The sequence below is a fragment of the Brachyistius frenatus genome, unplaced genomic scaffold, assembly GCF_029030835.1.
Source record: "Brachyistius frenatus isolate BFR_SWC_R1_liver_20210118 unplaced genomic scaffold, ASM2903083v1 Contig_149, whole genome shotgun sequence".
In the NCBI taxonomy this organism is placed as follows: Eukaryota; Metazoa; Chordata; class Actinopteri; family Embiotocidae; genus Brachyistius; species Brachyistius frenatus.
The window spans coordinates 795,210-813,080 of record NW_027210748.1 but is presented as its reverse complement, the minus strand read 5'-3'; the positions used below and the strand labels follow the sequence as shown (position 1 = coordinate 813,080).

At 41.0% G+C, this 17,871-nt stretch overlaps 1 protein-coding gene across 1 annotated transcript; it reads right to left on the bottom strand.

Annotated features, from left to right (window-relative positions):
* Nucleotides 1–7,111: 7,111 nt before the first annotated feature.
* On the bottom strand, nt 7,112–13,588 carry palmda (palmdelphin a). The gene is made up of 7 exons (XM_069715893.1): nt 13,526–13,588; nt 11,893–11,973; nt 11,531–11,658; nt 11,231–11,345; nt 11,141–11,165; nt 9,836–9,996; nt 7,112–8,421 (listed from the first exon to the last, which is right to left on the bottom strand). Exons 1-7 carry the CDS (start codon nt 13,568–13,570, stop codon nt 7,321–7,323), a joined length of 1,656 nt encoding a protein of 551 aa, XP_069571994.1. The 5' UTR covers nt 13,571–13,588; the 3' UTR covers nt 7,112–7,320.
* Nucleotides 13,589–17,871: the final 4,283 nt, after the last annotated feature.

Genomic DNA, 17,871 nt, shown 5'->3' with positions numbered 1-17,871 from the left:
TTTCTTGTACCTGTGTGCTCTTTTTTTCTCTTTCCTAATGTCACATATTTTCTCAAAATTAAAAGGGAGTTATCCTTGACTGATTTTCAATTGTAGCATTTAATGGAACACTATTGATTGTAAATATCTTAAAAAAGAACACTACACAAAGAGATCTTCCTCTCAGGATGTGAATGACCTCAATTACGCTCCATTTACAGAGGAAGATGGCCTGTTCCCCCTCACTTAGGGCCTGTCTTTAATTATTATCGTGTGTGTGTGTGTGTGTGTGTGTGTGTGTGTGTGTGTGTGTGTGTGTGTGTGTGTGTGTGTGTGTGTGTGTGTGTGTGCGTGTGTGTGTGTGTTTGCGTGCGTCGTTACCAACTGGACAGTGATAGCACACTATTTAGCCACTCCACACCCATAAAAAAACAACAAGAAAACATGAAACTCAGACACTTAAAGTATTCATTGACACAATGTATTCACAATCTCAAACTCAAAAGACACAAAGAAGATAAACAGCATCTTCTATTCTCAGCCGATAGAGTGACAAGAAATTATAACAAAAGATATGTCCAAAGTAAGAAAATCTCGACCTGCAAATCACATATTGGTGTGTGAAAAGATGAGGATTTTTACAAGATGATGCCTCTCTTACATTTTAAGGCACAACCAGACTACGAGGACCGGAGAAGAACTGCTTGCATTACTGTACACAAACATGGTTGTGAAAAGTGACAGTGACTTCAATGAATTTATTACTGTTGTTTGTAAAGTTTTATGTGTGTAATTGTGCGCATAATGTGTATGTGTATTACTTTCCTTTGGCAACTGTCAAGTGGAGCAGAGACAGCGAGTGTTGGAGGAATGAGAAAGTCCATCTTCGAGGATTTTTTTTTAGAATATGAAAGTACATCAGGTTGGATTTACAATTCAAACCATAAATGTTTGGACGGTAAAATATTTTTTTGTTCTTCAAGTTCCATTAGAAATAAAATAATTGGATTCTACACTAAAGTGCCACGTCTCAGCTTGAATTGAATAGGTTTACATTAAGAGAGCGAAAACTGAGAAGACTCCCCTACTTTAACGCGTAACACTCGAACAGATGAGGCTGAAAAGTAATTGGACATGAGACGTTATGAGTTTTGGACATGACATCGGGAACTCGCATACAGCAGCACATTTAGACTAAGCTGCTGTCTGTCCATATAAAGGAGTAAACAGGCGATCATGTCGCTCTCAAAAGAAAGCTAAAGAATTGGTCTACTACAGAGATATGAAAAGTAATTGGGATATTAAAATCAACAGTTAGGTTCATCCTCAAAATGCAGGTGGTTTACGGGAAAACTAAGAAAGAAAGCAAACATGGAGCGAGGAGCACAAATCTTTTAGATGAGGAGTAAATTATTTACATGATCAAGAAAACCTCCTTTTTAATGCACAGCAAGTGAAAAATCCTCTCCGGGGTGTGAAACATTTCTCATCATAATGAGCAGAAGCTTTGAGGATTCTGACCCCTGGTCAGCCTGAAATGGTCGACTTCCCTCAGTACACTCACATATAGTACTCTTACACATTAGTACACTCACATACAGTACTCTTAAATGTTAGTACACTAACATACAGTACTCGTACATGTTAGTACACACATATAGTACTCCTACATGTTAGTACACTCAAATATAGTACTCTCACATGTTAGTACTTTCACATGTGGTACTCTTACATGTTAGTACACTCACATATAGTATTCTTACATGTTAGTACACTCACATACAGTACTCATACATGTTAGTACACACATACAGTACTCTTACATGTTAGTACACTCACATACAGTACTCTTACATGTTAGTACACAAACATACAGTACTCGCATGTTATTTACATGATCAAGAAAACCTCCTTTTTAATGCACAGCAGGTGAAAAATCCTCTCCGGGGTGTGAAACATCTCTCGTCATAATGATGTACATAAGTACACTCACATACATTACTCTTACATGTTAGTATACTCATATAGTACTCTTAACATGTTAGTACACTCACATAGTACTCTTACATGTTAGTACACTCACATACAGTACTCTTACATGTTAGTACACAAACATACAGTATTCGCATGTTATTTACATGATCAAGAAAACCTTCTTTTTAATGCACAGCAAGTGAAAAATCCTCTCCGGGGTGTGAAACATCTCTCGTCATAATGATGTACATAAGTACACTCACATACATTACTCTTACATGTTAGTATACTCATATAGTACTCTTACATGTTAGTACACTCACATAGTACTCTTACATGTTAGTACACTCACATATAGTACCCTTACATGTTAGTACACTCACATACAGTACTCTTATGTGTTAGTACACTCACTTGTGTAGCACTACAGGTAGTGTTGTCTCAAACCGCCACACTGATGAACGTGTTTTCGTGCCCTCTGTTGAGGCTGTTGATACTTAGCGGTATTTAATTGGCTACTTTGAGCGGTGACCCACAAGAACTGCAGCTTCCTCGGCCACCACAGTTTGACGTTATTTCAGGGTGGTGGTCCCTCTCTACGAGAGAAAAGATGAAACAGCTAATCGGTCAAATGTGAAGCTTCTGCGATGGCTTGGTAACATGTGGTGAAATATCCTCAGCAGGATGAGTTAACTGACCTCAACCTGACACAGCTGCAAAGAGTCTGTGATATTTGTGGGTCCGAACGCTCGGGCGGGAACTGATTGCAAAGATTTTACACTGAATATAAAAAGTATTCTGTTTGATTTTATCCGTCCATTTACTTCTGAACTCCTCAACTTTGGGTGCTTTGTGTTTTATGTGCTTCATCTCCCGAACAAACGTTGATGTAAAACCTTCAGTTAAAGCAGAGAACATAAATGTAGAGCTGAAGCACAGAGCCGGGATGGAGTGGAGGGTCATGAGATACTACAGGTGAAAAGCCTCAACCAGGACTGGAAAAAACCCCAATTGCATTTGGTATTTATGTATACTTTGAACATGCTTCCAGATTTCTGCATTGAAACAGCAGGTGGAAAAATGACAAAATAGGTTTTGACTTAGATGAAGGCAGTAGTGCCGGGTGATGAAGGTGATGATGAAGAGGTCAGTCTGGGATCACACAGCTACCCCATATGAGATGGTCAGGCCCACGCCATTCCTCCTCTGTACCTAATACACACACACACACACACACACACACACACACACACACACACACACACACACACACACACACACACACACACACACACACACAGTGTCATCAGTGTGGCTTTAGACTGAATTTCTGACCTTGTGGCTTAAATGAGCAGTGCTGAAATATGACTGGAAAAACTGTGTGGGTGTAAATACCAACATGAGCAATTGCTGAACTCCATTTAGCTGCTTCAGCTTTACAGCAAACTGTTAATGTCATCAGTGAGTGTATCAGTGCTTTTTCTACCATGAGTCACAAAACTTACACAAAACACCCCTGAGAAAAGAAAGTTTACAAACTTAGCACAAAATAAAAGAATACAGTGAAGGAAATAATTATTTGATCCTTTGTGGATTTTGTAAGTTTGCCCACTGACAAAGAAATGAACGGTCTATAATTGTAATGGTAAGTTTATTTTAACAGTGAGAGACAGAATAACCCCCCAAAAAAATCCAGAAAATCACATATAAAAGTTCTAAATTGATTTGCATTTGATTGTGTGAAAAGATACACTATATCATCTATTCTGTATCAAATATTTCTCTCTATTACAATTTCATCTCTGGTCAAATATTTAGTAGAACATTATTCAATAAGAAAATACATTTCAATAACAGTTAAGAAAACTTTTTCAGTTTCTGGATCAAGGCTTGTTTTGCAGTGTTGGTGTTGATGTCCATCAGACACAACTATAATAGGGGCATCATTGTGTTCAGTGACAAATGAATGCTGGCTTGGAGTCAAAGTCAATGAGACCAGGATGCCGGTAATCACGGCATTAAACCAGATGCACACACTCACGGTGGTATAATGGGGATGATGTGAACGAACACAGACTGATAGATGGTTTGACTCTGCAGAGGGTATCTGAGCTGATTCACATCAGAAAGGATTAATATCACACACACACACACACACACACACACACACACACACACACACACACACACACACACACACACACACACACACACACACACACACACACACACACGTGTGACAGTTAGACCAGCACAGACATGGCATGAGGTGTCAGCAGAAATTAGTGACAAAGATTAATCAGCATCATAATTCCGGTTCTCAGCATGCTCATCATCTCAGCATACAAACATATGAAGTTAGCAAAAAAAAAGTATGACGGGAATCAAAACAAAAAGGAATTTATTCTTTTTAATATGACTATGATGCTGTCCAATATTTTACAACTCCAATTTTTTTTTTTTTTACATTTGCTTTAAGCTTGACCTTATAGGTCATCATTGTTGAGTATGATTATTGCATTTCAACTCCAAAACGTCATTTTAAGAAGCTAAAAGGAAGCTTTGTGTGATCATTTCATGAAGTCAGTTTGATGTTTTTGTACGTTAGTCCACTCAACAGTCACAATTATCCATCAGTATTCATCAGCTGATGGACAGTAATTTGCTTTCTCTCCCAGAACCTTTGGAAATAGCTGTAACTGTAGCACTGCATACGAAGTACTCATTAAAAACATTTCATTGAGCTCCTCACAGACATCCCATGCAGCTGAAAATACAGTGTTGGTAAGGAAACATTGGTCTGCCACAACATTAAACCCTAAGATCTTTAAAAAAAAAAAAAAAAAAAAAATCTAAATTTTTAACTTGTGTCGGTAGCAGGAAAAATCAGAAAGGATGGAGTCAACTTTGTTGAGGGTCAGTTTGGTGACCGAGTCTTCAGAGCATCTCCACGACAGAAGGTCTCGTGAGGCGTTCCTGATGTAGTTGGTACGTACATAAAGTGATCCAAAGAAGGATAGCTGGTGAACCGCTGACAGGAATATGAAAGCTGACGTGCTGGCAGAGTGAAGGCCAGTCTTTTTTGGTGGTCCAATCCCTCAGAAGAGCTGCTGTAGCACAAATTGCTGAAACACCTCGACGCTGGCCGTAATGGAAAGCTTAAAGCATATGAGGCTGTGCAGCTGCAGACCAGTCAAAACGCCCATGTTGACCCCATTGGCCACAGGAGCGTCACAACTGTACAAATGGACCAATTAAAAGAAGGTGGCTCTTTCTTTTACATCATGTGGATGCTCTTATAGGAAGAGGCCAAGCTGGAAGAAGCAGTGTGCTGCTTTGGATAATGTTCTGCTCGGAAATCTGGGTCCGAGGACACTTTGACAATCTCCCTAAATATTGTTGCGGACTCTGTACGCATCTTTGTGTCAATGGTATTTCCTGATGCTGGAAATAAATCCTCTTATTGCATAATGATGTGCCCTGCTACACAACAAAAGTTATTCAGGAATGATTTGAGGAACGTGAAAAAGAGTTCAAGTGTTTAATACTTCAAATTCAAAAAATCTCAATCCAATATGTTAGAAAACAAGTCCAATCCATCATAACTGACAGGACTTAAAGGTTCTGCTGCTGTTTGATATCACAGGACTCCTCCAGAGGTCTCGTGGAGTCGCTATCTCTGGGACCCAGACTATATGAGAGGGTACTTTAATGTTGAGGCTGACCCTTCTGGGTCCTGCTTTGCTGCCACTGTATACTATTAGAACTGTTCACATTGTCACCAGCAGAGGGCGCCACAGCACTGGACTCCAAATCTGAGGCACAACTTTCACAGCTAATCTTTTGAATAAATTCACCCAGATTCTTCTCATTGTTGTGTTGCACAATTACATGTTATGAGTTCTTCCCAGCACTGTACAATTACAATAGTTAGTAATAGAATGTATAATTTACATATCAGATGCATTTATTTATATTTCAAAGTATAATATGTAATCTTAGAAAATTATGAAGATTAATTTTAACAGAGAAGTGAATATTGTTGCTCAGACAATGTATTGTGGATTTATGAAAAAAAAAATCTTCAAACTTTTGACAAAAACTGTTTTTGTTTCAAATCTGCAAGAGTATACTGGTACATTTTTAGATCAAGTATTATTTTCAAAAGATATGTGGATTTTCTTGGTCACCCAGAGGCAGAACAACTCCACGACAAGCTGCCAGACAGAATCTTACAGCGCTGTTTGAGTTCATATGCGAGCACACAGTTACAACACAGTCATTGTATCTGACAAACGCTGGGATGTTCAGTTGCGCTTATTTCAGCCCTGATGTGGTCTTCAGCCACCTCATGACAACATATTAAGCTCTTTACTTGCTAAAAGCTCCGCTATGTTTCCCAGCTAGTCATGAACTAAAGCTGCGTTCCAGATGACACACTCCCCCTTAGTACCCTAACAAATACTTCTCTTCCATGTGAAGACTCTTACTGTGTAGTGCAGGAATTTAGACAGAGTATCAAACCTTCAGGAAATGACCTCAGCACGTGAACACATCGCCCTCCAAAATATCTACAGCTTTAATTATTTTACCCAGAAATCAACGCGTTTTTGTGTCCTCTGTTTAACACTCAATAAACACACTGATTCTTCTGTCCAGCAGCAGCAGTGGAAAATAAACACTTTTGTGTTCACGAACAGCTGCAGCTTCCTCACACGCTTTAATTTGAAAAATCCTTTACGTCGGTGGCCCCGCCTCCTTCCTCTACAGAGCCAAGATGGCGACCCTTTAGGGTGGAAAGTGTCCAGCACTTCTTTTTCTGGACTGTTTTGAGTGCACCAGTGTCCCGAGCTGATCCTGATAATCAGCAGTTGCATTTGAATGGATCTTTAGCAGCTAAAATAAAGTTCCAGCCATGTGTAAAAACACAGAATTCTAACTTTAGAAGCAGTTTGTCGTGTGCTGCTGTTTTTTTTTTCTTAAGACAGCTGCCTGCGGCTGGAAAGGAGGTCGATGAAATCAGTGAGACCGAACCATACGAGTAAATGTTACCTGGTGGCACCGTCACTGTAGCCGACCCTGCTCACGTTGCTCACGTGTTTCCTTTGAAATAATAAATGCCGACTACTGGAACTTTACAACTGGGTATGATTTAAAAAGTCCCACTTGTCGAGCTACATTCTTCAAAACGTGGAATTCTGCACGTTCGCGTTCACGCATGTAGCCGAGCGGTGAGTTAGTAAAAGCTGCAACCGTTCAGCTCATTTCAAGCACCAACCGTGTGAAATATATCAGGCAAAACAATCAGTGGTTAGTTTGGCAGACCGTCCCGGGTCGGTGCCGAGTTGGCATCAGACGCTCATGCAGTCAGCAGACACTACAGCAGGCTTTGTGTTTTTTCTGGATCTTTCTGATACCTGGTCCGAGCCGTCTTTCTGTCAGTCTGTCTTCGGCTCCCGTCTTTCCGTTGGCGTAACTTCCCGTTGGAAACTTGCCGTGGCTCTTCTCCCTCACACCGCCGCCATCGCCGCAGTTACCTTCATCGTCTTCGATGATGACCAGCTCGGCCTTCAGGGAGCCCTCGAACTCCTGAAGCTCCCCGCTGTCATCGTGCGCCATCTGGTAGCCCATGAAGACGGCGGTGATTGGCTCGGTGGTGTCCAGGGTGGTGAGGATGGTGTAAGGGGCGTCGTCTCCGCAGAGGGGGGGGGGCGCTATGTAGCAGTGGGCGGGGTCACGGTACGGAGCGCTGGGTTTGTCGTGGCTGTATGAATGGTAGGACGGTGGACGGTAGCAGAAAAGTTCCTCCTCGTCAACGCTGATGTAATCGCAGAGAGGGATGTGACTGGCTGGAGTGTAGCAGAGCGGCGGTTGATGGGCTGTTGCTACTTCCGGGTCATGTGATCTGGGACGAGCGTAGCCATTGGGTACCTCTCTCTCGGAAGCCCCGCCTCTGATGGGTCTGTCTGTGTGGTGGTAAGCAGGCCCTCGTTCCCGCACGCTGTGACAGTTTCTCGCACCCAGCTCCTTGTGGTTTCCAAGGCAATGGCTTCCGCTGTTTCTGTCCTCCTGCCTGCTGTCCAGGGGATGACGGCGACGCTCGTCATGCAGCGTTTGCTGCCAGTTGTCTCTGTGACTGAGGTCCGTCTGTGCCGAGCTGCTTCTGGGGAGGTGACAGCCGTAACGTCCTCCCTGATCTCTGGGGCCACACCCCTCCGCTCCGTCTCTGAGGGCACACCCCTCCGCTCCGTCTCTGAGGGCACACCCCTCCGCTACGTCTCTGAGGCCACGCCCTTCCGCTCTGTGTCTCTCGTCGTCCCGCTGCTCGTGGAAGCAGCGCTCCTCCCTTCCGCCGAGAGTTTGCTCGTAGTTTCGGTGCTTTGCTTGGCGATGCACGGTCGCACTTCTCAGCATGTCCTCCACCTCTTTGGCCGACAGCTCAGAAACACTGCTCTGGTCATGTGACCACTGGTGGTAGAAACGGAGAGGACTCATCATTCAGACAGCACAACGACAAATTGATTGCAAAAGCAGGAAAAACAAGAGGTTATTCGTTTGCCTTATTTTCTGCTATAAGCTCCATGAGAAAAGAACTCAAATGTTCAAAGAGATAGTAAATTGTTAACAGGAATACTGAAGTGAATTCAACTTCTGCTCTGCATTGTTCTGGATTTATTGTGTTCACAGGAACAATCTATTTCCTTCTAATTAATTAGCTTATTAATTACCAAACATACTTTTTTACCAACATATGTATCTGTGCATGCAACATACTGTATCTGGTATCAATGTAAACTTGTTAGCTTGTTAATCAGTCCCTCCAGGATTTTGCAAGGTTTTTTTGTGATTGCTGAGATCAAAAAAGTTGAGATTTTGCGAAGATTTTCTCAAAAATTGTTTAGTAATTTGCAGTTTTAAGTGAGATTTTTGCAGTAAAATTGTGGGAATTAGAAAAAAAATTGTAGTGATTCTTTTTAAAGCACTACCTTATAAACAATGACATGTAATCACTTCCTGTGATAAAAAAAAATCATGATGCACATCACAGAAATGTTTTAGTTTTAATCTTATTATTTATTTATTGAATTTAGAGAACCCTGAGGCTCAAAGTTACAAAAAGCTCCTAAAAGCTTGTTTATGGAAATGTTTCCAGAACAGACCGTCTGTGACTGGAATATAGAAACAAGGACTACATCAGCTGTCAAAATAAGAGCTTTAGATGCTGTTTAATTCATGTTCATTCAACACATAGACCTGCTGGATGAAACAAACAAAGAGACGTCTCTGACAACTGGACGTGTGGAGAAAACTCATTTAACATCCAGTAATATGGAATCACTTCCTCTGATCACAAACATTTAATCACATCATTTTAATGTGAAGAACACATTTCCCACAAACCACGTCACTTCCTGATTTTCCTTTTGTTCCGGTTTTATTTGATGATGAGATGAGAGGAGGAGAACTGTGCTATTTGTAAATGAGGAGTTATTTTTGTTAATAAAGCGAGTTTTGTTTGGAAAAACCTACTGTATGCCGTTAATCTTTTCAGCACAGATTCTGATGATGACATTTTGTGCAGAAAAATCATGGGAATAAAAAAAATCCCTGCAAATATTGCGGAGTTTGCTTGAATTTGTGTTAATTATTGCGATTGCCTGGAAGGACTGGTCAACTGTTAGAAAGCTGCAGCAATCAATGTCCCCACTTTACTTTTCAAATTCCAAAATGTAATCAGGTCATCAACTCTATACTCTGTGGCTTAAATATTAAGTTTTTAATGTGTTTTTTCTTGGGTCATCATGTTCCGTGGAGCGTGAATAGAGTTACACGGTACTCTGACAGAGTTAGAGAGTGGCAGAGTTTAGAGTGGTAGAAATACCTTTTGAGAATCGAGGGCATACACACACTTCCTGCCGTCGTCGTACACCTTGAGCCCGGCGTGCTGGTTTACGTCTTCAGGAGGAACAACTGCAGCAGAAAGCACGGCGCTCTCCCCCGTCAACATGTCCTTCGTCACGTTAATCTCCAGGGCAAACATGGCTAAGACGAAGAGGAAAGACACACAGAGTCTGTGTTAATGTTTCCCGTATGTGTATATACACCATACGATTCCATAAATCCAGTAGCAACAAGAACTACAGGTAACAAAACATACCCCCAAAAGTCCACATAATTCATTCATCAGTGAGAGTATGAATTATTGACTGTGAAATATTAACTGTATTACAAGATGGAGAATTTAAGGAAAGCTATTTCCACATATGAAAGTGGAGGTGGCGGGTGTGTTCACAGAGTGATATGTCAAATCATTGGTGGGGTCTTTTACCACATCTGTACATTCTTGAGCCAAAACAAGAAGGGACAGATGTGTGTGGTTGAAGATGGAATAATCTGCATGCTGTGACCTTCTAAAGTACGGGATAAATACCCTGGATTACAGACTATTTATTCATGTTCAGATAGAACGTGTTTGATATTAATGGATGCATGTTTACAGTAGATTTTGTTTTGTAAATTATTTGGAGCCACGTTCATATTTTTGTTTGTTTTCTGTTGTTGTCTCTCACCATGAGTATCATTAAAATTAGATGATGAGTGTGCACTAAAAATCCTGGTTGGGTTTAGTTTAACATTTAACATCACATCTTTGTTTCAGAAAGGAGGAAACACCCTGATCCAGATGTTGAGGTAGATATATATAAAAATGTTTCTATGGGAGGTGTGCTTTGTTTTTCTTTGTTTATTTTGTTGTTCTAAATATACTTCATTTACATTTTAGGAAAAAAAACTACTACTCTAGTCTTTCACCACAGTCACACTATGAGCTTTTCACACCCTTGTTTCAGGTTTCAAGTCTGTGATACTCAGAACAGGTTTTCTGTGGTTTCTTAAGGGTTTTTCGCCACTGAACTCAAGGACTATGAGTCGACCCTGAAACTTGGATATTTCAATTCATACGCTTCACATTTCTGTCGAATAAATCTCAAAAAAAGTATCTTACTCCGTCTTGGTGAGTTTGGTTCTGAATTTTTGTTGGCTGGTGGAGAGATGGATTCTGAGACAAGAGGTATCACAGTGGTGACTGGCAGAGGTTCTGTGGGACAGAATACATAACTGTTAGCATGGATTCATCTTCAGTGCGGGTTGTAACATCAGAGACATCAGAAATGAGGTCATGACTTACCAGGAACAAAGCTGCCCTGGGCCTCCTGCAAAACACACATGAATTAGAGCAACGTAATGGTGGCACAAAATTGCTGTTTTGTGTGTGTACCTTGATAACGTCCTGTGGACTTTTCTCCACAGCCTTCAGTCTTTTGAGGATGAAGCTCTCGTGGGTAGAAATCCTTGACTCCCGTCTATCCAGAGACTCCACTTCCATTTCTATCCTAATGGGACAAGGGAGTGAGAGGTGTGTGTGTGTGTGTGTGTGTGTGTGTGTGTGTGTGTGTGTGTGTGTGTGTGTGTGTGTGTGTGTGTGTGTGTGTGTGTGTGTGTGTGTGTGTGTGTGTGTGTGTGTGTGTGTGTGTGTATACAAGTGTTTATCAGGGATGTGATTTATCTGAGTTTATACCTGTGGATGCTGAGCTGCAGCGCTCTGGTCTGCTGCTGGTCACACAAATAGCTATTTTGCTGCATGGAGTCTGTTGCATTATGGGAAGTGGAGTCCTGGAGCAGCCACTGCTCTCTCAGAGCCTTTTTCTATTGATGTTTAAAGGACAGAAGGACACGAGGTTCAACAATGTGGATCTGGGCAGACTGAGAATATTAACATTGGTGATCCAACATTTGGAGGGAGTGATTACTGATAGCTTTCTGCAATTATGTAACATTATTAGGAGGGAATCAATCCCAATGTTTTACCATATCCCTTGTCTGCTATTATCGCTGACCATTTATAGATGTTTTCATACTGTACATGTGAATGTAATGAACCTTTAGATGCTGTAGTTTGAGTTTCTCATGGTCGAGTTCAAGTTTCTTCTGCCGAATGTCCTCTTGGATGCGATGCTTCTCCTGTTCCATCACAGACAGATTAATAAATGACTGAATTTTAAGAACGCAAATGTAAAGCTTACAGATTTAGTTCAAGTTTCCAAAATCTCTTTTTTTTGTTTTGTTTTTTGCAGCAACTATGTTGATAAATGGTAATTGCAGCTTTGTTTTTTAATTTAATTTTCCAGGATTCTCCCTGTGTAATCAGAGAATGTGCATCAGCGCCCCCCACCCCTCTCTGATGGAACAGCCACTGCTAAATGATAGAAAACTACGGCGCCCGGGAGTGGCCATTGAGGGGAAAAAAAATTGTAATCGTGTGCATGAAATAGCATTTCGTTCCCACGTTTTAATGAATTTGCTCCCACGTTTTAATTGTTTCCTGCCCACGAGATAAGTTCATTTAGAGAGAGACAGCACAGCACAACAGGCTTTCTCCTGTTGCTCGCGTAGCCATCACAGCCAGTTTGACTAATCTATGACATATTTAAAGTCACCAAAAAGGCTAATAGAGACACAAACTACTGCTGCTCCTTTAATACCGGAACATACGATGTGACCAAAGTAAATATTAGAGCAGGATTTAGTTAACGGAGTTGTTGTTGTTGTTGTTGTTGTTGTTGTTGTTGTTAGCCTAAAGGGAGGCTGTGGCTCAGACGGTAGAGAGGGTTGAACACTAATCGGAAGGTTGGTGGCTCAATCCCCAGCTCCGCCTATCTACATGCCTAAGTGTCTTTGAGCAAGACACTGAAACCTAAGTTGCTCCCGATGTTGTACCATTGGTGTGTGAATGTGCTCCTGATGGCAGCACCTTGCATGGTGATCTGTCTCATTAGTGTGTGCATGGGTGAATGGAAAAACATGTTAAAGCGCTTTACTTTAAGGTGATAAAGCACTATACTAGTACAGACCATTTACCATTTAAACAACCACAGCCAGTCTGACTAATCGATGACAGATATGGATTTGATCGGTAAAAATTGGCATGTGCAGCTGAATTGTAAAAAAAAGTATCAGTTAGTTTTCCTCAGTGCAAACATACACTGTCATTTCAGACGACCCGGAGATAGGTAAAAGAGAGAAAACAATCTCCCTGATGTCATTGTATTAATAATATCAAAGCCGCGAGAAAACATGTTATTTTACAATAACAGCAATCGTTTACTCTCTCAATGTATTTCTACATAGTAGAATAATAATTCGTATTATTGTGTACGAATTAAATAAAACGTACAATTTAAAAAAAAATTCTCTCTATGGCCACTCCCAGGCTCTGTAGAGAACACCTCATTACGTTATTTATTTTATCAGGAATTATTGACACTGATGCGAAGCTTGTTCAGTGCAAACGAAAGAGTTTCCTTCAGCGGCCTCAAACTCAACCACCATGGCGCATCTCATCTGGCGATATATAGCGACTTGGAAAATCTTCACGGTTCCAAATCAATGCACATATTATTATTACTTCTATTACATGCACAAATGCAAATACCAAATGTTTAACCTAACGATATGTATAGCTACAGAAGTCTAATATTAGTGTTTGTCCTGAGAAGATAGTGAGCTGATTTACAGTGATGGCCTGGAGTCGCTCCTTCACAAGGTCACACTCCTCCATGCTGCATCCGGACAGGCAGAAAGAGGAGGAAGAGAAAGTGGACAAGAAGAAGAGACATTTTTATCAAACATCCACACATAATAAAAAGTTAAACCAGCCAAAATCTACATTAATGACAGCATGTACATCATAAATCTGCAATAGAGGAGTTGATAGCAGGAAAAAACAGTTTATCAATCAGATCTTCTCAAACTGCTGAACACAGCTTTAGTCGGTATTACATTTCATTTCATATAGTGTTTAAGATTAATGAGGATTATTAATTTAAACCGGTAGTACACAGACATTTAACAAAAGATTATTATAATATCCTTTGTTAGAGGAGTTCAATTCAGTTTTATTTATTGGTTGCAGCAGATATGGGCACGGTTCACTTAACAAACATTATGTTTGAGGACAATAAAAGTAATGTTTTTTTTAGTTGAGGCTTAGTAAAAAAAAAAAAAGTGTTATTGGAGAAAGTGTTTTTTTTGTTGTTTTTTTTAATAAATGTCTCTCAGGCCTCATGGTCACTCTATAAAGTCATGTTTTCCCTCATTGGAGAGCCGCCCCCTCAATAAAAGCCAAACGTTAAGCTGTCAACAGACAAACCTTGACACCAAACTGCTGAAAAACACCCTACCTGTATCTTCCAAAAATACTGCTAGTGTGAAATAAAAGAGAAAATCAAACTGTATGTTTATCCACACAAGCCAAAATTTGCTTTAAATTTCTTGGTCGCTGGATATCCGGAGAAAACAAGAAGTAGCTTGCGGTTTGTACTCCTCCATCAACCACTCAGGTTACAGTTCACATCCACATCTGTTCAGATGTGGTGAGGACTTCTTTATAGATTATATAAATGTATTATATATATACATGCTTAAGACCAATCAAGCTGACAATGCTTCAAACATCCATCCACCCATTATCTATACCCGCTCTATCCTGGGCGGGGTCACGGGGTTGGGGGTTGGGGGGGGGGGGGGGGGGATGGAGGAGCCTATCCCAGCTCACTTTTGGCAAAGGCAGGTTACACCTTGGACAGATTGCCAGTCTATCACAACACTTACCATTCACAACTGCAGGCATTTTGTAGAATCACCAATTAACCTGAGATCCATGTCTCTGGATGGTGGGAGGAAGCAAGGGTACTGGGAGAACCCATGCAGGCACAGGGAGAATATGCAAAGTACGCAGAGAAAGGCCCGGATTTGAACCCAGAACCTTTTCACTGTGAGGCAACAATGCTAGCCACTGTACCACTGTGCCCCTGCTTCAAACATAGCAGCTACAATTTCTAAGATGTTGATTCTTCAGTTTTTTTGCTGGACAGTCAACACCCAAGATTAATGTCTTCGATTATGGGCAGAAAATTGTTTTTACAGAGATTGTATATAAAATGTCATTACTTCAACATTTTACCCTATTAAACTTTAACTGGAATTTTTTTCAAAATGATCCTATCAATTATTGAGTTCACATCAGTCAGGGGAACTCTACTGTTCAGGCCTGACAATCTCCTGTAAATCCCTAAAGCTCGTGGGGTAAAGGACACCCCGACCTTATAAACCAACTGTCCAAGATTATGCTCAGACTGGAGTCAGCCCAGCTGTCTGCAGACTCAGCATTATTGCTTGATTCAGATCCAGTTCAATAGACAAAAGTCAGCTTAATTTTTGTATGATTAACTGAAAATGAATCGGAAGGAAATTTTATTTTAATTATTTATGTATGTGGGAATAAATATATAGATCAAACTTTACCTCAAAATTGACACCAAAATTGGAGCGCAAAGGTGCATGTCTTTCTGGAGGCGCAGGGTGTCCCGATCAAAGGCAATATTCCTGTTAACTCTTAACACTTTATTTGACACTTTTGGCCACACAAGAGTCACGCATTTCGGGAAAAATATGTTTAATTGTAGATTATTGAAAACTTCAAGGAATACACACAGAACAAAGCATGCACCTGCTGCAGAATTGAAGCTGTGGTGATAAAGTAAAAGGTGTGTAAAGACTGGGCCAATCAATTTGTTATTGTTTCTGTATGAGAACCCTATTTGGCAGATTTGGGTGGAGCTCAGCTATGTGAATAAATGTAACTAAACACGAGTAGATCTCAGTAGACCCCTGCTGTACACTGAAGCACTCTGCGGTCAGTGAAGTAGATATGTGACATCCTGTTCAGAAATACACCCCTATGCCTTTTTATATACTGTGAGGTCGAATTGTGTATTTATATCCAGTGGGACACTGGGATGTCTACTGGGGGGAGTATTAATGTCCTTATGACCCAGCTGTCCTAAATGTTTCCCATGTTCTTGCCTTGTTATGGTTTTTCATGTTTTTTGTTGATTTGTTTTTATCAGCAGTTTACAGTTTAAATGTTTAACTTCGATGGCTGCCAACTCTCCATATGTACTCGTGTGTGCTACAGTGTATCCGGAAAGTATTCACAGCGCTTCACTTTTTACACATTTTGTTATGTTACAGCCTTATTCCAAAATGGATTAAATTAATTTTTTTCCCTCAAAATTCTACACGCGATATCGCATAATGACAAAGTGAAAATAGTTTGTTTAAAATTTTTGCAAATCTATTAAAAATAAAGAATGAAAATATAACACGTACATAAGTATTCACAGCCTTTGCTCAATACTTTGTTGAAGCACCTTTGGCAGAAATTACAGCCTCAAGTCTTTTTGAGTATGATGCTATAAGCTTGGCTCCTATTCTTGGGCAGCTTCTCCCGTTCTTCTTTGCAGGACCGCTCAAGCTCCATCAGGTTGGATGGGGAGCGTCGGTGCACAGCCATTTTCAGATCTCTCCAGAGATGTTCAATCGGGTTCAAGTCTGGGCTCTGGCTGGGCCACTCAAGGACATTCACAGAGTTGTCCCGAAGCCATTCCTTTGTTATCTTGGCTGTGTGCTTCGGGTTGTTGTCCTGTTGGAAGATGAACCTTCGCCCCAGTCTGAGGTCCAGAGTGCTCTGGAGAAGGTTTTCATCAAGGATGTCTCTGTACATTGCTGCATTCATCTTTCCCTCCATCCTGACTAGTCTCCCAGTTCCTGCCGCTGAAAAACATCCCCACAGCATGATGCTGCCACCACCATGCTTCACTGTAGAGATGGTATTGGCCAGGTGATGAGCGGTGCCTGGTTTCCTCCAGACATGATGCTTGGCATTCAGGCCAAAGAGTTCAGTCTTTGTTTCATCAGACCAGAGAATTTAGTTTCTCATGGTCTGACAGTCCTTCAGGTGCCTTTTGGTAAACTCCAGGCAGGCTGTCATGAGCCTTTTACTGAGGAGTGGCTTCCGTCTGGCCACTCTACCATACAGGCCTGCTTGGTGGAGTGCTGCAGAGATGGTTGTCCTTCTGGAAGGTTCTCCTCTCTTCACAGAGCAATGTTGGAGCTCTGTCAGAGTGACCATCGGGTTCTTGGTCACCTCCCTGACTAAGGCACTTCTCCCCCGATCGCTCAGTTTGGCCGGGCGGCCGACTCTAGGAAGAGTCCTGGTGGTTCCAAACTTCTTCCATTTACGGATGATGGAGGCCACTGTGCTCATTGGGACCTTCAATGCTGCAGAAATGTTTCTGTACCCTTCCCCAGATCTGTGCCTCGATACAATCCTGTCTCGGAGGTCTACAGACGATTCTTTGGACTTCATGGCTTGGTTTGTGCTCTGACATGCACTGTCAACTGTGGGACCTTATATAGACGGTGTGTGCCTTTCCAAATCATGTCCAATCAACTGAATTGGTTCACAGGTGGACTCCAATCAAGTTGTAGAAACATCTCTAGGATGATCAGTGGAAACAGGATGCACCTGAGCTCAATTTTGAGTGTCATGGCAAAGGCTGTGAATACTTATGTATATGTAATTTTTTTCATTTTTTTATTTTAAATAGATTTGCAAAAATTTCAAAAAAAATGTATTTCACATTGTCATTATGGGGTATTGTGTGTAGAATTTTGAGGGGAAAATTGATTTAATCCATTTTGGAATAAGGCAAAATGTGGAAAAAGTGAAGCGCTGTAAATACTTTCCGGATGCACTGTATATGCTGAACTTTAAGTTGATACCTGAGCAGTGAAAATGGTCATCTTGTTCTAACCAACTTGTTTAACATGTCCTGGCTCGGCACTACGGCTGAAATAACAAGTTTTATATCATTCGGTATTGTTTGTTTTAAACACTTGTTATTGTTTTTGTAATGTTAATATTCTGTCTTGTATTCATCACGCCTTGACTACTTATTATTTACAGTTGTCTTCAGTGAGCTGGTCAAATGAAACACCACCATTCAAAAAACGTCT